This window comes from Pyxicephalus adspersus, chromosome 12 (assembly GCF_032062135.1).
Source record: "Pyxicephalus adspersus chromosome 12, UCB_Pads_2.0, whole genome shotgun sequence".
NCBI lineage: Eukaryota > Metazoa > Chordata > Amphibia > Anura > Pyxicephalidae > Pyxicephalus > Pyxicephalus adspersus.
Genome location: NC_092869.1, coordinates 14803987 through 14827623, shown reverse-complemented (window position 1 = coordinate 14827623; position 23637 = coordinate 14803987). Strand labels below are relative to the sequence as shown.

At 40.2% G+C, this 23637-nt stretch overlaps 1 protein-coding gene across 4 annotated transcripts in view; it reads left to right on the top strand.

The window, feature by feature from the left end:
* TEDC1 (tubulin epsilon and delta complex 1) overlaps positions 1-23637 on the top strand; it is a 99813-nt gene that overhangs the window by 38168 nt on the left and 38008 nt on the right. For all 4 annotated transcript variants that reach the window (XM_072428646.1, XM_072428645.1, XM_072428649.1 and 1 more), the window contains exons 2-3: positions 10206-10302; positions 13054-13256. In XM_072428646.1, the coding sequence (XP_072284747.1) occupies positions 10206-10302; positions 13054-13256 (300 nt within the window). The remainder of the gene's footprint in view (positions 1-10205; positions 10303-13053; positions 13257-23637) is intronic.

Sequence of the window (23637 nt, the reverse complement as noted above, 5' to 3'; positions counted from 1 at the left end):
ATGGTAATTTTGATTTTTTGATTAGCCATTTTTCTACAACCACCACGGCTTTGAACTCAGTGAATACTTTGTCGCGTTTATCAGGTCCTAATGTTGACCTCCCCTCTCCATCTCAGAATAAGGGGACAGACTAATTTAAAGGTAATATTGTATTGAACATGTGTTGTATGCTATGAATATAACCCACTATTTCAATATTATATTGTTTTACCTAGAAAACCCTGGCTTTTTTTTTCTTCTTTTACTTATCAGCCACAAAAGTTATTAGAAAAGATGGTAATGTTCCAGGGGGTAAAGAAAAAGAAAGTTTATTTCTTAACCCTGTCCTCCGGGGTCCTAACTTCAATGACACTTGAGACCAGTCTTGTGGGTGGGCAAGGAGAATCTCTTGGAACATCTTCATCCTCTTCTTGATAAAGGTTATAGGCTAAAATTCCTTTAACAAGCCCCTCAACGTTTTTTACTTACTAGAACTTCCTGTCACTTAAACATGACAGCAGCCAAAACAAGGCTGTTCAAGAACTATTGGACCAACGTGCTCAATATTTTGCACCTCAAATATTCACCAAGGTTATGGCAGAAATTATGGCTGCCTTCACTCATAGTTGGTTTACTTTCTCTGGACCAAATGGGTCATCTAGTTGGGTTGGAAGGCCTTGCCCCACCCTTGGCATTTCTTTCTTACAAGAAATATAACTTGCATTTGTAAGGCCCTGGTCCAGTAACAGTACTTGCCTGACACTAGTCTCCTAATCTAACGCCACGTTCTTCACCCATAGCAAGTCACACTCCAGCAGCAGGTCGGTCCAGCTTAATGTTACAACAGGCACTGGTGACATAATGGCTATAATGCCCCAGCGGCCAATGGTAGCACAGGACTGAGCCAGGAATTTATCTGCTCCTAAAATCCCCTTCAGCTGTGCAGAGCCTCACACAGAGTGTGTACTGGGGATGCCCAGAAAGTATATCCCAGGCTGCACAGCTAAAGGAAAGCAGGATAGATATGCTGCTATTAACTTGTTCTCCTTCCTGCTGTAAGTGACATCAATGGACAGAATAAATGAGGAGAATCACCATAGTGGCGTACAGCAGGTGATCGCTGGCCCTTTTATAAAGGAAATCTGACATTCACTGGTGGGAATTTTCCATATCCTTGTGTTTAAATCGTAGTAATTGATTCCCAACAGGTAAAGTTTGAGGGAATGCTTTATAAATAGAGCCCAAAGAGAGATTCATGTAGGAAAAATAGAGGGTTGGGGCAGGTATGGAAAAGATGATCATTGTAGTCCCTTGTCTCTGGGACCCTTGCTTTTTTTTATTGTTGACCTGGAGAACTTTCTGCATATTCCAAAAGAATTCTAAATTTTGCAGACTGTATGAATTCTAATCATGGACTAGCCAGGACTACTATTGCTTTGATATCCTTTAGTTATTGGTGGGGTTATTTGTCATTGATTCACTTTTCCAAATGGAAAAAATAGGGCAATTCTCCAATGTAAGTTTATACTGGATTCACACAGCATTTTCTGCCAGCTAAAATTAGCATTCTCTCGATCCTCTTTTTAGCTGGGTGCACCACCCGGCACTTTTCAGTAACCACCTGTCTGTCCATCATGGGGGGGTTACTGACAAGTTTTGATTCTGATTGACGAGTTGGGTTACTATACAGGGCCTGCCATCCACCTACAATTTCTTCCCACCCAGCTTAAATAAATTTCTGGGTTGAACACTGTATCAAATTAAAAGCTATTGGCTGGGGTAATTTTGTATGGGCATGAATTTTATTAGTACAGTAGCAACAATTTTCACCTTTTGGGAAAAAAGCAAACCTAAACCCTTATATGTAAAGGAAATATGTGAATTATTTTTTTTATTTTAAGTGCATGCAGCAATCAAGACTGAATGGGAGCACAGAGCCTACGCCACGCATTCTGATCTCACGCCAGCGCAGTGAGATTGGCTGTGTTTTTTTTTTTTTTCCATTTACAATGAGCTATGTCACCCGATCACGCACCTGTGCAAGGACCTGCAGGACTAACCCCCCGGCGGTATTCCTTAGTGTGGCTTTGTCTGAATTTTTTATACCAAAAGCGGTAACCCCGAGCCATACTCCGGTATTGCAGGAAAAATCCGACGATCCAGCGGTGTCCTCCAGCGATCCCCAGCCGGCTTCTGCATCGCAACTTCTGCTTAATCGATGTGATGCCTGAAGCGTTTATAGGCTGGGGAGGTGTGGCCTGGTGGGAAATTTAAAAGCAGATTACATTGTAATCTGCTTTTGACACATTGATCACTGTGATACAGTTATAAAAAATAAATCCAAATAAATAATAGCTCCAAAAGTTTATCTATTAGTGCATCTAACACCTTTGTCCAGTGCCCTGGTTTACTGTTTGCCCACTACCAGCCCTGACCTTTGCCTGACCTTTTCCTCATTTGAACACTTGTCACTGACTTTGAACTTCCCTGACTTCTTACTGGGAACTTGACCACATTCATGGCTTCCAAAAGGCGTCTAGCCAGCGCAAAAGCTGTTCTCGAGCAGCTAGAAAGCTGCAACAGTAATTTAGAATCACTTGTGAAATCGAGCCATAGTGATTCACCAGGAAACTTGTCATTAGAAAGTGACAGTGGAAGTAAACACCGCAACAAATCTGAGCTTGAGGTCCGTGATGTGTGAACTTTGTGCTCTATTGACCTTGGTAAGGCTAAAGGCAGTGCCCCCAAGATTCCCATTTACTGGAGCACCTTTTGTGAAAATAGATGCTGAACCCAACAAACTCTTGGCATACCTGCAATTTTTTCTAACCGATGAGATTATTGAAAAAATAGTTGCTGAGACAAACAGGTATGCTGAACAATCATTAGCTGCTCCACACCTGAGGTTTGCAAGAGGCAGAAAGTGGGAACCAGTGACCAAAGATGATATTTGGCTATTTCTGGGCTTCGTGATACTTCAGGGAGTGGTATTAGTCTACTAAAATACTTGCCACTCCATTCTTTGGCACAGCCATGTCAGAGTACAGATTTACCCTGATCATTACATTTCACAAACAATAAAGAATTTGAGGAAACTACTCATCCTGCACCAAAACCCAGAAAATTTGTGAAGTATCTCAAATTATTCAAACAATTTCGAACAGACCTATGTGCCAGAAAGACATCCGCATAGATGAAAGTCTAATGGCCTACAAGGAGAGGCTCAGCTTGGTGAAATACATTGCATCAAAGAGAGCACAAGCGTTCAGGTGTTAGAAGCCTCCAGCAATGTGTAACAGGGTAGATTTTTTTGATGGGCAGAGATCTTTATGTTCTGGCAATGCCTTAGCGATGAAATTTAAGGGGGTGTTAGCCACAGGTGTCCTCCACTTGCACCTTTTTTGCACCACTTGCAATTTTGTTCACCCCCCTCCCCCCCGTTCCTGAGAAATAGGGGTTTAGGTGCTAAAAGCATCCAGCAATGTCTAACGGGGGTGGATTTTTTTAATGGGCGGAGTTAATGTTCTGACAATGGCCTAACAATGAAATTTTAGGGTCAAAGTTTAAGAAAAACATTTAATATGCACGCTTTTACAATGCACTACAATGCTTCCTATATAAAAATAAAGTTGGTAATCTTGACATTCCTGCTTGCTTGAAGACGGTTGTAAAAGACTTGTATCACCACTGTGCTTTGACTGTGGGTTCTTTAGGGCAGTGGTCACCAACCTTTTGGGACCTAAGGACCACTAAATGTACGGACTCTGGACCGCACATGAACGGAGAGCCATGTAGCGCTCAAAGGGGAAGAAACTTCCCCCAGAGTGATGTCGTGCCATAACCCGCCCACTCTCCCATTGCAGGCCAGGAGAAGGACCCTGCTGGGGGCGGACCACCAAAATTTTCTTGCGGACCACCGGTTGGCGACTGCTCCTCAAGGCTGGGTCTACATGAACATTTTTAAAAACACATGTATACGTTCCTACTGCGTCTATATGCATTTTTATGCACTTTTATTTGTGTTTTAAAGCTTGCCTTTAAAACACTGGAAAACGTCTATACAGCCTTTTCCCGCGTTTACGTTTCAAGTGCTTATCATTTTCCAGCTTTAACCCCACATTTTAATTTTTTAAATGTTGCAAGCAACGTTATAGATAACGCTCATAGACGTGCCTCAAGAAGACGTCCTGGTGTAGATTAGCCTTATGGAATGCATGGAGATTTCAAACTTGGACTTTTAAAGCCTTAGGTTAAATGCTGGGGAAAACGTCTGTGTAAACCAGGGGTCAGCAAACTCCGGCCTTTAGGCCAGATACGGCCTAGCCGGTAGTTCTTCCTGGCCTAATGCCCCCTGGCCGATCCAGCCTAATGCCAGCTGGATCTGCCAGGGTCCGTTAGGAACTACCCGAGCTCAGGTGCCGCCTCCTTGCTGTGGCTCCCCTATTTACCGCCGCAGGCCTGATACTTCCCCCGCTGTGGTAAATAGGGAACGCTCCCTGAAGGTAAATCACACTCTGCAATGCATAGGGAGGAGAGGGATTTCACTTCAGGGGGTGTTCCCCGGTGGGGGGCAGAGCCATTAGGGCGTGACTCAGAGTCTGGCCTAGTGGCCATAAAAGTTTGCCAACCCCTGGTATTGATGAATTTCTTTGATTGATGAATTTTGTTGAATTTCTGTCACAAATTGAAAATCTTTGCATTTCAGCACAACCGAATAATACCCAAATCAATTCATTTATTTACAAACTTAAGTTTATGTTGGAAAAGAAATCCCAAATACACTGGCACATAAGATTTTTTGAAAAGTATATTAATGATAATATTATTCCACCTGGCTTATGTATCCATATATTCCCCAGTATTAGTCATCCAGAATGGATCTGTAATGACTGGTAGAATATTCTGACTAAATGTTCTATTACATATTATCAAAAGGAATTGCAAATCATTGAACAAGAAATCACTGAGATCAAAATTCAACACTAACTGAATCTACACAATTTCAAGACCAATATAACCTTTTGCAACAACACATTGAAAGATTCAACATTGATATCTATAATAGGAAAGATAAGAAATTCCAAAAGGGCAAATAGTCCTTTATTCGCAAAAGAGCATATAACTGGGATAAAACAGTGATTAAGGGCTCTAACCCACCATTCATATCCACCCATCCCCCCACGTCCTCAGGGGAACCCGCTCCTAAGGGATTTGCCTAATCCTACAACCCACAGTAACACATTTAAAAGTAAGAAACGCTACAAAAGCGATCATAGTTTCCTTTTTAAACACGATTCTAAACGCAAACCGTTTACTCCACCCACATCCATTCCCTCTTTCCCGCCAACCACACTCAATAGTCAGACATCCACGGTTCATTCCATCACCACGGTGAACCCTTCTCTTCCTAATCATATTAATACTCGTTTACCTATTAACACGTTGCCTGTTATTACACACACACACACCACCATGTGCTACATTATCAGTGGAAAATTCCCCAGAATTGACACCATAACCCCCACATACCTTCCCATTTCACAACCCTCACTACATACAGGTGCCATCCCCAAAATCAAAGCACAGGAATCTTTTTTAGGGTCACTTACCCAACAGACCCCCTCTCCAAAACAGCTCAAAACCTCAATCCCGGATTTTTTCATGAAACTTCCACCACAAAACCCAACCTAGAAATTATAAATCTATCTTCCTATACCCTTACTCCCATAGAGAAAGAAGTTCTACAAATAGGACTGTCTTTTTGCCCTCCAAGCAAACTAAATAAGTTTGAATTAATAGACCTACATCTATTTGCCAGGAATTTGACTCTTAAACTTATGTTCCGAAACACAATGCTCCTTTAGAACTAATCCAAGCCAAAGATTTCAAGATCGATGACAGGACCCTGAAAATTCTACACGAATTGTATTCTGAAAGCAATCCCGATCCAGATTTTCCTATTTCAACTCCTACTACAACTGAAACCTCAACAGCTCCTATAATACCCATTAAATGGAAGAAATCCACCTTCTTCCCCCCACTTACATACAATACTCACGTTCAAAACCTTTGTCGATGTCGTAACAAAGGAAATTTTAGAATTTGACCCTAGCTTTGCACACCAACCCTCTAACCTTTCTAAATCACAACAACAAGCCCTCAGAAATCTACATAACAATAAATCGATAACTATCAAACTGGACGACAAAGGCAACATAGTTTTAATGGACAATCATCAGTATGTCTGTATGTGCCTAGATATGCTATGTAATACAGAATGGTACCAGACCATCAGGAAATCAGATATAAAGATTTACTATGATGGATATTACTCGATTGTCACAGAAGCACATAGATCTAACGTTATTCACACATCTACTAAGGAATTTCTATGGATAAAACATCCCATTTTACTTACTTTTTATAGCCTCCCCAAAGTACATAAAAATTTAAGCAACCAGGGTGCCCGATTGTGGCTGGTATAGATTCTATAACCTCTAGAGCTAGTGATCTTATCGATACCTATTTAAGACCTTATGTCACCAAACTACCATCACATCTTAGGGACACGATCCAATTATTATAAACAAGACATGACAGCCCCCCCAAAACTATTTTACCACAGTAGACGTGGAAGCACTATATAGTAGCACTGTATAGTACCTCATTCTTTAGATCTGCAAACAATATCAAGAATTCTTTAGATTGAAGACCCCTCTTTGAAACTATACAGCTGCTTTATTATAACATTATTGTAATACATTCTTACTCACAATATCTTGACTTTTAATGACCAGATATATTTACAATCGCAAGGTGTTGTGAAGGTGACGAAATGTGCCCCATCTTATGCTAACTTATATTTAGGACACTGGGAGGAAAATCTCTTTTCCAACCCAAAATTCCATCCCTATCTTCAAAACATATATTTATGGCGTCGCTATATTGATGACATCCTAATTATATGGATTGGCCCAAAAACTATTTTGGAGGAGATGTCACTTCTTATCAATGACTGCAACTTCAAATTTACTTGGAACTTCGATTCCCGTAAGATAGCATTTCTAGATATTTTCATAAACATCTCACCAGATGGTCACATTACTACTACATTGTACAGAAAAGAAACAGCCAGAAATACCATACTCCACGCTGAAAGTGCCCACCCGAGATCTCTCACCACAAGTATTCCATATAGTCAAATGTTAAGATTAAGGAGGAACTGAAGGAACATGAAGGAGCTCATTTTCAAACCCACATTTACACACACTCAACCAAAATCACCCATTATTACAAAGTTTAATGAACACCATCAGTACATTTATCAATTAATTAAAGGACACTGGAACATCCTTACTGCTGATCCCACTATAAGTGATAAACCAAGCATTGCCTATAGGAGATCACACTCGATACGGGACTCACTTGTTACAAGCCACTTTATGGCACAATCTATCAACACTGAACCCACTAAGGTCAATGGAACCTTCAAATGTGGCTTCTGTAACCAGTATGACTGTATCCCAGAGAACCAAGCGCTCAAACTACCCAATGGTACTATACATAAAATTCACTACCATGTTAACTGCCAATCACCTGGGATTGTTTATCTAATTACTTGCTCCTGCAGGAGGTTCTATGTAGGAAAAACCAAAAGAACCTTTCGGGAATGTATATATGAATATCTGTATTTGATCAAAAATGGTAAAATGACTACTCCCGTCAGTTATCATGTTGGTACAGTACATCAATTTGATACACACTGTATCACGTGTGCTGCACTGGAGCAAGTACCATCTAGCCCTAGAGGAGGTGATTTTGATAAAAAAAACTTACAATCAGAAACTAAATAGATATTCTTTTTAAAGGCCAAATATTTGCCTGGCCTAAATGACACTTTCAGTTTTAAACTGTTTCTGTGATCTATTAATAGGATACATAAAGGTTAACAAAACCCCTTAATATATTTCTCTTTCCAAATTTATTGTGTGTATGTGTGTATGTGTAAAAATGTGCTTTAAACTTTACATACAACTTGATTAAAACCATCTATATGTGTTCATAAGTATGATCACTGAGACTTGTTCCAGGTTTTTTGGCACCCTTTTGCTCTTGACGGGGAGTGGAGGGCGGCGCCCCCATGCCCACCCGACTTGCGGGGGCGCCCACTACTCTGTGGATGCCCCTTAGTCTTGTGCCACACTGATCTTGGTAGGGGCTTTACCTCCCCACATATCCCCGTCTTTTCAGGCGGGGATGCTGCGCTGTTCCTGTCATTATGACCGGTTACAGCGTTGAGCCGGGCTTGATGGGTTAGTGGTTCTGACCTCCTCCCCTCCCTGCTTAGTGACGTTGGCCGGAGGGGGCGGCGCGTAGCCAGACGCCAGCTCCGTGCACGTGTGCTGAGAGGAAGGTCTCGAAAACCCCGTCCTTTAAATGGAGTGGCGTTCTCTTGATCTCCCTGCTCCTCTGCACATTAACCTGCAGACATCACTGTGATCTTGTTTGCTAAAACTCGGATCCCATTACCAACACTGCAGATCTGTAGATTGAGTCTCTTTATATTAAGGAAATGTTTAACATTATAATATTCTTAAAGATTTTTTAAGAAGTTGTAGAATCTACAATAATCTATATTGCCTGAAGATACAAATGTCTTTCATACTTATACTCTCTAGGTACTCAATCCTTTCACATATCTGTTACTATATTGTTCTCTGTGCTGAGGAGATGATCATCAGTTTAAAATACTTGCAGTAAGCAGAACGTACTACTCCACACATATCATGTGAGTTCTTACACATACACCAGTCAAATAGTAAATATGCTCCCATTGGACTATGACCGATTTATACATTTTTAATATGTGGCTAGGCTTGCTTACTACCCATTTATATATTTAGACTATATGTGTTTGCAAATTGTTTACATTTAGGTAAATATGAGAATACATATTTATAATTCAACTAATTAACACTTATCTTTATTGGCCTAGATACAAATATTACAAGTTCCCAACACATGTTGCAAAACTACTACCCCTGAGGAAGCCTAACGAGGCGAAATGCGTTGGGTACAATTATCAACATGATTGAAGCATTATAAATATATGGCAGTAATATAATATATATGCTGTGTTGAGATGAATTATGTCTAGTGCCTCTTAAGGCCAATTTAACAGTTGGTGGACCCCAAAAATCTATATTGTGGTCCAACTTTAAAATTGTTAAATACACTTGATGATAAGCTGTACTTGATTTTTGATTTTTGATGATAAGTTGTACTGTGATTTTTTTGGAATTTATCTTGTACATCCTTAACCATAAGGAAAGACTGCTATTTATGGCAAATGTAACTAAATTTGTCTACGTAAGATGTTGATTTCTGTATATTTAACTGTATACTAAATACAATTTTTCACTTTGTGCAAAAAACCTTGCTTCTCTTATCTTTACAAATTTGTCGACCCCTGGTATAGACAAAGCCTTAGGGGGCTTGTTAAAAATGTCCAACTGAAATTTATTTTCTTCATATTGGAACATCTGTTTCGATTAAGCTGTTATTCAGGACACTGTCCTACTGTCCCTGTCCTGACAGCATAAAATTGTATTGAATTGTAGGTGAAGGGAAACCTGACAAAAGCAGTGCAAACATAAAATGAATAGAGTAGGTAAGGCCAATAGCCCCAGACAGATGTTGTTTTTTTTTTTTTTTTTTTTTTTTATCTATGTTAGAGATAACATTTTTTTTTTCTGTCTGCTGGTGTAACTGTTATTCTATGCACCTTGTTACCATGTGATAGAGCACGCAGTATAGACCTATGTGACAACTGCAGTCTAATGCCCTAGAAGGAGCATTTTAACATGGGGCTTCTTTAGTTAAACATACATAGTAAAACAGTAACTCAGTAACTCCTTTAAGTTATCCAAATAGTCCAAACGGTACCATGCATTAAACAAAAAAGTAATTGTCACCCACTTATCTTTAAAGCTACTGTCCATGGCTGCATACCTTACCTCTGTACTACTTGTTCACCTCCATTTTTGCACCCGTTGTTTAGTTAGTGTAACCCTAGTCCACCACTGATCTTTTTCCACACAAAGAGCAAATGTTGTTTATTTGGACTGTAATCTGTTGTCAGTTGGTTTTGGTAATATGAATTACAGTAACCACTTTATGCTTAAATTGTTGATCTTAACTATTTTTTTTTCTGTCTTATTTGACAGGCTTCTGCATTTTGGAAACTATTATACTGTCTATTAAAACATATCTACTCAAGAAACGATGTTTCATCAAATTCAAGAAATGAATGGGGGGTAAAAGGTGTGTTTTATTTTAGCTAATCAATATAAACTAGCATTTTCCTGTTCTCTTACCATTACAAAGTTTTTGCTTTTCTATATTGATTTTGTTTGGTAAAAAAAGATTACAGTAAAAACTTGTCATGCTCTTTGCAATGTAATAAGCATAAAACTGTCTATGGCGTTGCCATGCAACATAAAAGTCTTCTTTTGGAAAATTCAACTTCTTTTCTTGGTGCTATTACAGATTTTTCCTCAGGAATGCGGTGCTTTTTTTTTAAAAAAACAAGCCAGGCAGGGCAAAATCTTTCCAGATTTAAAAGCTTGTGCTGGATGATGAAGCCAAAAAAGATGAATGTATAGGAAATAAGTTGGGGATCATTTGGAGTGAACTCTCTGCTCTTTAATTAGCGAAACCTAAACTTGACATAGGCTTATTATGAGTTTGGGAACAAGAACAACATGATATTATCAAATGCCTAACAATAATATTCTAAATTGGATGCAAGGAAATTTACCCATTTGTCACACCTTCTGTGCCAGATCTGTTCTTGGGTACATTTATGCTGTAAAATCTGTTTCGGATGTTTCAGTTAAATTTTCCACCTTGTCTCTCCCAGCTATGATTTTATTTGCATAGAAGAAACAAGGGTATGTGTACTTGGTTCGGCTGCATTCAAATTATGAAGATGACTGTTTTGCCAAGAATGATGTTGCCTACTTTGCCTGTAGGGATCCCATCCTCTTTATTTAAAACAACAAATTGTTTTATTAATTTTATTTGAAAAAGCAGATGTCCTTGCATACATCGCAAAATGTTATTCCTTCCCAAGGCTGAAGGGAGGTCTGGGTATTCCAGATGTATGTACTTATTATGCAGGAGTGCGCTTAACCAGTGTGGTAGATTGGTGCTGCCATGATACTCAAACAATGAATATCGCTGGAGCATATTTTTTAGTGATCTCTTACTTTCTTTGCTGCCTTAGGTGAATTGTCTTGTATCATAGGCCATCAAACAATATCCCACTCTTGGCCCTACTTGGCAGTTGTTTTCTTGTCCAATTTGACCCTCTCTTTACACTTGTCATCAGTAATTGGTCATACTTTATTTTATCCTGGATTGGAAGACCTGGGACTGCATAGTTTAATTTCCCACAAGCTTTGTAGAGCTCCAAATTTTTGTTATTCAGAGGCGATGCCCTACAGAAACAGAGCTGAGCTTTCCTAAACTTGTAATTTAAAATAACACATTGGATTGGATTTCATTTATTGCTCTTTTTTGGGACTTAAGCTCCTGAAAGGAGTATCTCTCGAACCCTGACACACTTTGCAAAATTCTTTGCTGAGACTGGTGTGGCTTGTTACATACTTTCTGAAATATAAACTATTTTAAATTCTCCCCAGAATAACTTTACACCCCTCTTATTGAAAGCTTGTGAACTGGAATTTTAAGTTAATTTCAGATCATATCTAAAATCTAAAATCATTGCCATAACTCATAAATCTTCCATATGCAATGCGCAATCCAATTTCTCAAGCTATAGCACTACTGGAGATATGGTAGAAATAGAGGCATTAAAGATTCAAGGACTGAATATCAAAATTTGACAATCCCAGTTGTTGAACAAAAAGATAATATACAGAGTGAGTCTAGAAAAACAATCATCAATAATAAAAGTGCATGAAGAGACACACACACACACACACACACACACAGTTTTTTTTTCAGCTGGGTGGTCAAAGGGGGGGGGGGGGGGGGGGTACAAATTTTGTTTACTGCCACTTAGTATTTTTCCATCTTTTTGTATAACTCCTCAACTATCCAGTGTCCATGTATTTTAATCCAATTTCCTAGTGTTCCATGTTTTAAGTTTACCCACTTGTAGCAGTGTAATAGCGTAATCCGTGTAATCTAATAAATTAGGCTTTGCTCACATTAGCAGTAAAAAACTGTGGCATTTACCACTTCCGAGTGACTACTGGTAAATACTAGGCACCTGGGAAATAATAACAGGAGGTAACTTCTAGGTTGTTCAGGCGTACGAGTTTTTCAAGCAGCAATGGTTTCTGGAGGAAGCAGTAAATGCTACCTTACTATATATATTTAGAGAACATTTGTTCCCTCTACCTTTTTCCTCTTCTTTCTGATGCTAACTGTTCCCTCCAGCGCTACAAATTTCTTTCTTTAGGGTTCTTACTCGCATCACCTGAACTTGCACTGTTCCATTTCACCTTAGAATCAAATTCAAGCTCCTGTGCTTTGCCTTCAAATCCCTCCACACTTCTTGTCCCACTTACCTTTCTGACCTGATAAAAATAAAATACTCCCCCAGCCGCTCTCACTGCTCCACCGCTGACCTACAACTGACTTCCTCACTCATAACCTCATCACACACACAACTCCAAGACTAGATTTGCCCCAACTCTCTGGAATGGTCTTCCTCCTCCTATTCGGCTCACTCCTACTTTCTGCTAATTTAAAAAATCACTCAAAACCCATTTTTTATTAAACTTGCCGGCCCATCTAATTCTTTTTTTCTGAAACCGTCACTACTTCTTACTACTACATATCTCCTTCTTGTAAGCTCTTCGGGACAGGGTCCTCGCTTACTGTTTCACTGTCTGTATTTGTCTGTCATTTGCAACCCCTATTTAATGAACAGATCTGGGTAATATGTTGGCGCTATATAAATCCTGTTTAATAATTAAAACTATTTTTTTTTATACTACATACTTGAATATATTTTTTCAACAATATTTTTTTGCCTTTCAGGGGATGAAATTAGATATGTTAAAAGTATACTGCAGACTCAAGGTTATGGCAGAGCTGCATTTTATGGACTCCCTAATGATGGCTCAGAAGGCAGCAGGGAAGCATTACTGGCCTTCTCATGGCTCATATACACAGCAAAGATACTTGAAGTAATATTAGAGAAGAAAAGAATTAACACTGGTGATCACAATACATTTTGTACGGTATGTATTTAAACTTTTATAAAATATGTGAGTAGAATTATTATATAATCTTCGTGTTTTCATTCTGTGTGTATTTGCATGGAATGTTAAATAATGTTAAATCACAAAATGACATACTATATATGTGTTCTGTTATTAGCAAGCAAAAACATGATTTTTTTCCCCTCTGGTAACAGTTTTATTACTTACTATTCCTGCCAGTAGATACATTAACTTCCACTTCTTTCACAGGGAGCTATTGCTTTTTATTCTGAAGTAAAATTCTCAAAGGTAGGATCCCTGACACAGAAAAAAATATTCTGTAATACTCAACTCCTCACAATTGTAGATGAGGTGCAACAGAGAAGCTTGTTCTTTCTCATCTCAGCGTGCAGCAGAAATTAATTTATCTAACTAATATATAGTGTGTGTGTGTGTGTGTGTGTGTGTGTGTGTGTGTGTGTTTGTCTGGCATTTTCAAGAATCTTTCGGACATCTGCCTGGAAGATTACTGGTTTCACCTACAAAAAAGTGTTAAAAAACATCCCTTCTCCCCATTATCCTGCAAAGATTCATCAAAGGTAATTACTGTCACTAAACAAAGGAGGGAAAAAAGAGTGTACCACCAAAAAAAAACTCACCTGGATGCATTAAAAAAATTGTCCTGGGTGATTTTCAGGAAATGTATCTGTGGGTTCTCCCATTCATCTTCCTGAACAGCTCCCAGAGAGAAAAAAAGGGGAAACCTTTGATACCCTAGGGCAGGACCACATTCTGCAGAACTATTTTTGCTAAATGCTATGTAAATGCTTAATGAAAAGAAACCTTGCTGAACCACACTACAGCCTTTCATGTTTAATCTGCAAAGGCTGTGGATTTTTTTGTCTACTAATAAACTAGCTAATAGAGAGCAAAAGGAACCTGGTTTTCTCATTAACAAAATGGGTAAAAAGGGTAACAACCATGAGCCTTATTTATGATTCAATATATTTTTATTAAGAAAGGCATAGAAAAATATACCATACATTTTGCACAACAAAAAAAAAAAGATACAAAAATGTAAAAAAAAAGTTTCAAGTGCAAATAATAGTGCAAACATCAGAAAACAATGGTTTTGAAAGTTACAATCAAGGTAAACCAGGATGAAAAAAAAGGAAATTAAAAGAAAGGAAAGAAGAAAAAAAAACAATAACGGTAATGACGATACATTAAACGTAAAATCTGAATTAAGGGCAGAATGGGCAGGAACTTGGGGAGGAAAATATGAGGGGGGGCACCATGTCAGGGGTCGGCAAACTTTTATGACCACTAGGCCATTTCAGAACACCCCCTGAAGTGAAATCTCTCTCCTCTGTATGTATTGCAAAGAGAGGGATTTCCCTTCAGGGAGTGTTTCCGATTTACCACAGCGGCGGAAGTATCAATGCCGGCCACGATAAATTGGGGAGCCACAGCAAGGAGGTGTCTCCAGAGCTCCGGCGGCTCCAGGTCTGGTAGTTCCTAATGCCCCAGGGGCCTCTAGGCCGAAACAAACTACGAGTTGGGCCATATCTTGCCTAAAGGCCGGAGTTTGCCGACCCCTGCTCTTTGTGTTTGGCATGAATTCCCATAGAGAGACCTGGATGATCAAAAAGTGGCATTATTGGAGATGGTAGGGTGGATAAGAAATAGCGGTGTATATTAAGTGCCATATCCTCAATGAAGCCCTGGTGAGTGAGGAATCCAAAGGGTACTGTCTATGGGTAGTAGGATGTAACCATGGTAGTGCCCTCAGGTCCAGCCTGGAGAGCTCCTGTTGTGCTAAATTAGAAAGTTCACTCCTATATGACCCTTGCCATTTCACCACTGTAGTGAGCAAGGCTGCAAAGTGAAAAAGTTCAAAATTGGGTAGGCCCATTCTATTCAAATTTCCATGCAAAAAGCTTTACATTTTTTTTGCATGGAAATTTGTTTTGTATTGGACTCAATACAAAAATTATTCCGAAATGAAAATTTCTTTGTATTGGACTCAATACAGCTATTTTGTATTGAATCCAATACAAAATCATTTTAATTTCCCACCCATCTGCCCGCACCGACGTCACTGGGAAACCCCGGAGATCGTCTCTGCATTGCGCGGCTGGAGATCAGTGGAGCAGGACATGTACCCAGGACCTGCAGGGACCACCAGGACGATAGGGGACAACAACAGAGCAAGGTAAGTGAGCTTTTTTTAGGTTAACGCTACCCCAAGTCACACTCCGGATTACCGCTAGGGGGTTAAGCCTTGGTCTGCGGCCGCTCAAAATAAACTTGATAGAGAGTGAGAGCACTGTATGAAAAAAACTTTTTAGGGGGAAATAGGGACGATTTGAAATATATAGAGAAACGTGGGTAAAGAGTCCATCTTTAAAACATTCATTCTACCAAACCAAGGTTGAGTAATATTTTTCCAGTGATCGAGATCCTTCTGAAGGGTCCTAACCAACGGGACATAATTAAGCTGGTAAAGTTTGGTTAGATCAGAGGGAACTGCTATACCCAAGTAATTAATGTGAGAGGAGCTCCAATTAAAGGGAAAATTCAAAGAGATTTGGGAAGCAAGCGATTTGGGTAAGTTAATGTTTAAAGCCTCTGTTTTGGAGAGGTTAATTTTAAAGTTACTATTAAGACCAAATCTGCGGAACTCCTGGAATAATGAAGGAAGTGCAATAAGAGGTTGAGTCACATATAGGAGAAAATCATCCGCATATAGAGCCATTTTATGGTATGTAGTATAGGGGATCGAATTCCATTAATAGAAGGTTTATTGCGAATAGCAACTGCTAGATGTTTCATCACAAATGCAAAGAGGACAGGGGAAAGTAGACAGCCCTATCTGGTTCTGTTAGATAACAAAAGGTTAGAAAGGCTAGAAAATATTATTATAAGTCATAGTCATAGGGTTCAGTGTTGGGACCTTTACTGTTTAACATCTTCATAAATGGTATAGAGTTTAGGATTAAAAGTACCATTTCTGTATTTGCAGGTGACACCAAACTATGTAATGGAATTATGTCCATACAGGATGTCTATAATCTACAAGCAGACCTGGATGTACTGTTTGATTGGCAGCCAAGTGGCAAATGACATTTAACATAGATAAATGTCTAAGCAATATCTAAAGCTAGCAAAGTACTTTCTTGTATTAAAAGAGGTATAGGCTGCAGAGATGGAGATATAATCCTGTCCCTGTACAAAGCATTGGTCAGACCACATCTGGAATATGCAGTCCAGTTTTGGGCACCAGTTCACAAAAAGAACATTGTTGAATTGGAGAGAGTGCAGAAAGGATCAACTAAATAATAAAAGGAATGAAGGAGCTCAGCTATGAAGGAAGATTAGCTGAACTGAATCTATTCACCCTTGAGAACAAATGTTTAAGGAGGATATGATCACCCTGTATAAATATATAAAGGGTCCATATAGAGAACTCTCTTCCCCATTATTCACTTTGAGATCATTACAAAGAACAAGAGGGCACTCTTTACGTCTGGAGTAAAAGAAGTTTAAGCTCCGGATAATGATGGGATTCTTCACTGTAAGGTCTGTGAAAAGGTCCCTCAGGAAGTAGATTCAGCAACTAATATAGATTGCTTTAACTCCCCTAGCGGTAATTCCGAACTGTGATGCCGGGGCGTCTGTCCGTCGGGGGACGTGGCCGGGCAGGAAATTTAAAAGCAGAATACAGAGTAATCTGCTTTTAAACGCCGCCCGGCTGCGCCTAATATCAGTTAGATGCGATGCACCATGCAGGACTTCTGCATGGTGCATCACATCTAACTGGTGATGCAAACAGCAATAGTAAATTCCAGGGGTGATTTTCCTGCTGGAATCACCCCTGGAATTTACTATTGCTGCTGATGCAAACAGCATCGTTGGTGGATCTAAGGGAGTGAGCAGGGCGGGGACATCCTCATTGCATCACCCGGCAAGATGTGACATCTTCCGAGTGATGCAGTGGAGTGATGGATTCTGGGGGCGGGAAATTTAAAAGCAGATTACATAGTATATTTTTTTTACAGTACAAAACGCATAATAAAAGTATAAATACACCTTTTAGTGCGCCAAGCATCATTGCCCACAATGCTCTGACTCGATCTGACCTTTTGATGGCTTATAAATCACTTCCTGAATGTATCATCTCATCACTTTGTGTTTGACCTTGATTGTTCCTGACTGATTGCTGGAAACCACATGGCATCCAAAACACATCTCGCCGGCGCAAGCGCTGTTGTGGAGGAATTTGAAAGCGGCGATAGCGATTTGGAGTCCCTTGTGGAATCGAGCGAGAGTGGTTCACCAGGAAATTTGTCATCAGACAGCGAAAGTGAACTGAGCAACGATTCTGAACCTGAGGTCAGTGCTGTGCGCACATGATGCTCCATTGACCTTGATGGGGAGCAGGCAGCACCACCAAGATTTCCATTTACTGGCGCACCTGAGATGAAAATTAAAGCTGAAGGAGACGACCCCCTGGCATGCCTGAAGTTGTTTTTTACCGATGAAGTTATTGAAAAAATTGTTGCGGAGACAGGTAAGCCGCTCTTGTGTTTGCTAACTTTTTAAAAATGTTTGCTAATTTTTTTTTTTATGCAAACATGTATGTTGCTCGGTGTTTGCTAACATTACTTGCAACCTTCACCATACTATAAAAGAACATATCCTAAAATACCTTTTTTATTTAGTTTTATGCAGGTACGACAGTTTTATGCTGGACAACAACAAGGTGCTCCACAGCTGAGGTTTGCAAGAAGCAGAATGTAGGAACCTGGTGACCAAGGATGACATTTGGCTGTTTTTTTGGCTTGGTGATCCTGCAGGGAGTTGTGGGCAAACCTGTGCAGAAGTCGTACTGGTCCAAGAATAAAATGATTGCCTCTCCATTCTTTGGCACAGTCATGCCGGAATACCGCTTTTCCCTCATAATGAAGTACGTGCACTTCGCAAACAATGAATATTTTGATGAGACTACCCATCCTGCACCAAAACTGAAGAAAATTTGGGAAGTGTCTCAGATAATTCTACAAAATTTCCAGCAAACCGTTGTGCCAGAAAGAGATGTCAGCATTGATGAAAGTCTAATAGCCTACAAGGGGAGGCTCAGCTGGGTGCAGTACATTGCATCAAAGTGGGCACGATTTGGCGTGAAAACGTATATGCTGTGCGAATCCTCATCTTGCTACATCTGGAATACAGTACTGTACATTGGAAAAAAGACACAGTTCAACCCCATATACAGCCATTATGGATTGGCAACATCTTCAGTGCTATCCCTCATTGAGCCATTGCTAGATCAGGGCTATTGTGTCACAACTGACAATTTCTACACCTCTCCTGATGATTCTTCCGGACGGTTCCTTCAGCAACACAGAACAGATGCGTATGGAACCGTTGGGGCTAACCAGCGCAACCTGCCATCACTGTTTGCAAAGGGAAGCTGAAGACAGGAGAAATTGTTGCCTGGCAGAAAGGCAAGATGATGGCCCTGAGATGGCCTGACAAGAAAGATGTGTGCCTGATGAGTACTGTCCATGATGCCTCCACCGTTCTGGTACACACAAAATGTGACAAAGAAGTGATGAAGCCACAGGTGGTGATTGACTACAACAACACCATGGGAGGTGTCGACAGAGATGACCAAGCCATGACATTCTACCCAGCAATGAGGAAACAGCAAAGGAAGTACTACAAGAAGATTTCAGGCATCTTGTTGAGCAGTAACTATGGAATGCCTACGTTCTGTACAGGCCTGTGAATCATTCAGACTTTATTTTGCAAGTTTCCGAATCCATAGTCAAGAACAACCAATCAGTTGCTATACATAGACCTGGACGTCGTGCTTCCACCGTTGTCAACCCAGAACGCCTGACCGGTCGTCACTTCATTGAATACATCCCACCAACCCAGAAAAAGGCAGCACCTACAAGGATGTGTTTTTTTTTTTTTTTGATAAATTACATTGTTGTGGTCTATTATTTCATTATTTTTTATAAATATGTATTATAATTTATGTATTATTATTTATTATAATATAAATAAAGAACATTTCAATTGTACGTACATAAAATAAGTACATAAATGAACAATAATAGTACAGACCACCTTTTTTGCCATAAAGGCAAAAATTAAGGACAGATAGTCAAAGAAATACAGTATATTGAGACCAGAATGTATTTGACTATCTATCCTTAATTTTTGCCTTTATGGCAAAAAAGATGGTCTGTACTATTATTGATCATTTATGTACGCACAATGGAAATGTTCTTTATACCTTATGCCTTTTATTTGAGTAATAGACTTGATAGGATTTTTTTGAACAAAATATTTTATGTGTATATACATTTTTTGTTATTATAATGTTTGGTTTCAATGAACTGCATTCATTTGGCCATTTGTCTTTAATTTCTGCCTTTATGGTGAAAATTTAACTGTCCTGTAATATTATTGATTAGGTCCTTTACACTAATATATGTGAATATTCTGGGACCCAGTCCCCTAATGGGGATGCTGTCCTATAAAGGAGTGGCGTCCCTTGGATCTCCCTGCTGCTCCGCACACCATCATTTCATCTGGAACCTAGCAACAACATCCACACATATCTAAGATACAAGTTAACAATACCTAAACACTTTTTGTAATTACCTCTATATTGCTTTATTAAATACAAACTTATAACATATATCTATTTTTAGATCCCTAACTTGCTATTAGGGTCTCAGTAAATCTGCTACAAGATTGTTCATACTATAGAGAATAACTTATTTGCATTCTACTGCAAACACCCTTTGGAGGCATCATACCCTCCTGACTTTGCACAAAAACATAGGACACTATCCTACAGGATCATGTAAGTGCCGAACTTTTCTAATAACTGTCATTTGATATTAATCTATATTGGTCTGGTATATTTTAATTAATAATCAATATAACAAATTGTTGTACATATATAGAGCCAAATATAAATCTAATCCCTAAATGATCAAGGGTATTTCACTGCATATAGCACATTTATCCATATTGTTCACATTCTTAACACAAACTCGTACTCGATACTTTTTTTTTTTTTGAAATTGTATTTTTATTGAAATTTTTTCAATAGGGTACAGAAAAAAAGAAACGAGGGACATACAAAAGGGGGGGTGGTAACACTACTGAAATGCATCAAAGCAAATTCCAGAATCCAACCATAACATCATAACAATTACACAGAGAATAAAAGTCTGTTATACAACTTGAATAGAAGAAATGCAGGAAGTTTAACCAGAATCAAATACCAGTCTCCGTTTAAGGTGAGAGCCCGCAGATATCAAAAAGACAAATTAGTGTAGTGACTGTCCCATGCCTCCCATACCATCTCAAATTTGACCAGGGTGTCCCTGATAAGTGCTGTGAGGTATTCCATTAGGCGGATTTCTTGGATCCGCGTGTACAAGTCTTCAAGGGAGGGGGGCAGTGTTGATTTCCACCTAGAGGCTATCGTAAATGGAGGATATTGCTCCCTTGGTGCACGGGCCCTCCATGCACAGTCTCTCAAAGGCCGAAAGAGCCCGGAAGGTAGCTGAGGGCTGTAAAGACATAGCATAGTGTCGTATTTGTAGATAGGCATAGAAAGAGGTACGAGGCAAATCTACTTTGTCCATTAATTCTGTAAAGGAAAGTGGCCTCCGCTCAACTGGGTGTAGGATATGTCTAATCTGATACAACCCCCTGTCCCTCCAGGGACCTGCCATTGAACTCGAGAGGCTATCGGGGATTTGTGGATTAAAGATTATGGAGGTTAACTGCGATGGGGAAGATGCTAAATCATATTTGGCCTTGCAAGCTCTCCAGAGGTGCCTCGTGAAGACCATAGGCCCCGTCAAATCCGAGTCCCTCAGTAGTAATAAGGAGCTCCACAACATAGCATTAGGATGGACGGGGGCTACCCACTCCGTCTCCAACTCTACACAAATACTAGGAGAAGATGGGGAGGTCCACTGCAAAATATGCCTTAAATGGGCCGCCTGGTAGTACTTATAGATATCTGGCGCCCCCAATCCTCCAAGCTCCCTGGGAGAACATACAATATGCCGAACTACCCTATGTCTTTTAAAGGGCCAGATAAACCGTGGAAACTCTGGACACTCTTCAGAGCTGGAGGCGGCACCTTAACTGGTAGCGTCTCAAAAAGAAAGAGCAATTTGGGGAGGAGCATCATTTTAACTGAGGCAATCCTTCCTAGCAACGACGGGGTGATTCCGCCATTTACTCAGGTAATTAGTCACCTTCCGAAATAACGGAGGAAAATTGCAAGAGTATAATTGGGCATAGGTGGAGGTAATACATGTCCCTAGATAGCGGAGGGAATGTTCCTGCCAAATAAAGGCAAAGGAGGCACGTAAGGACTGCAAATCTAATGTGGGGATATGAAGCGGCAAGGCTTCTGATTTAGTTGAGTTAATCTTAAATCCTGCCACCTCTCCATACATCCTCAGCTCGCTCCATAGATTGGGAAGAGAAATAAGCCGTTGGGATAAAGTCAAAAGGATGTCATCCGCATATAAAGAAAGCTTATATTCTCTCCCTTTCACCGGAATCCCGTGAATATTGGGATTGGAGCGGATACAGGCCGCCAAGGGCTCCATACACAAAGCAAAAAGCAAGGGCGACAAAGGACAACCTTGCCTCGTTCCATTTTTAATTGGGAACAGAGCGGAGGAAGCATGGGGAAGCTTAACAGAGGCTGAGGGAGCCGAGTACAAAGACTTAATTGCCCTCACAAAGGGTCCCGTGAAACCCATTCTGTGCAAAGTAGAGAAAAGGAACGGCCAACTGAGGCGATCAAACGCCTTTTCGGCGTCCAAACTAAGAATCAAGGAAGGGGATTTCCTTTTATTAATAATATCTATAATATTAATCACCCTCCTGGTATTATCTCCAACCTGTCTGAATGGAATGAAACCTGTTTGATCCCCATGTATAAGAGCCGGGAGGAACCTAGATAGTCTAGTAGCTAAAATTTTGGTAAAAATTTTTAAGTCCGAGTTTAAAAGGGCTATCGGCCTATAATTGGAGCACTCTAATTGATCTTTGTCCGGTTTTGGTAGCACTGTGATGTGGGACATCAACATTGAGGGAGGGATCGGTTTGCCTTTCATAAAATCATTAAAGACCTGGAGGAGATGTGAGGAGAGTTCCGGCAAAAATGTTTTATAATATAAATAGGGCAAACCGTCTGGACCTGGGGCTTTAGAGGCTGGCAGATGAGATATAATTGTCTCGAGCTCCTCCTCTGTAATGGGGGTCTATCTTGAGTAGGTGAAGAGACCAAGTTAAAGTCACCCCCCACAATCAAATATGTGTGGTCAAGTTTCGAAAGGAGGGACAAAACCTTGCTGAGAAATTGGATCTGGCCGTTATTGGGGGCATAAACATTACAAAGCGTGATAGTAGCACCCTGTATAGTTCCATTCAAAATAAGGTATCTCCCTTCAGCATCAAGTATAGACTTAGTGAGAACAAAATGGAGCGAATCCTTCAGGAGGACGGCTACTCCGGCCTTCTTCTTACAAGGGGAGTTGGCCAAATAAGACTGCTGATAAATTCTGGAGGCAAAACCTAACGAGCCTGTATTATCAAAATGGGTCTCCTGTAGGAATATAATGTCAGGGGATAACTGTTTAAATTCCCGCAGGGCCAGCTTTCTTTTCTTATTAGAGTTTAGCCCCCGGACATTAAAAGATAAAATCTTATCAGCCATTTAGATAAAAAGGAGACCCAGGCATTGCTGATAAAGTCCCCTCTGTACTGGCATGTCCTGATAGGATCCAGCGGGAAAATCTAAAAATCCACCCGCCAACAAGCATAGTGTTACATGGAAAAAGGAGAGGGGGAGAAAGAAAGAGGGGACATATATCCACAAAACAAAGGAAATACACATAGAAAGCCAAATGGTGAAAGCAAACCAGTGAATTAACACTCGCCTAACGGCGAAAGGACAGAGATCCGCATCCGCTGGTCCCCGCTCACCCCTCAGTGTAAGCAGGGAAGAACCTTGAGAAGCGGATGCACATCCCCGCCCAAAGGGGCCATAGACCCAAAGGGCAAGCAGGTAAAAACCAAAAATTTCCATGACAAATATCAATAGGTCAGCCGACGCCGACCAACAGCAGAGTCAAGCCACCGTGATGAGCCCGAGACTGCCCCGGAAAATGCCAGAGGACATCCCGAGCCCCCCCCCCAGGACTATAGCAAGTTCGGGCATTCTAGTAGGCAAGGCACATAAGCAATATAGATTCAGTGTAACAGGGAAAACCCTTCACACCGTCAACCAAGACCAAGATTCTGAGAACAGGTGATCTCCAAAAAAGAGAGATAATAACTCATCAAGGCATAGGTAAAG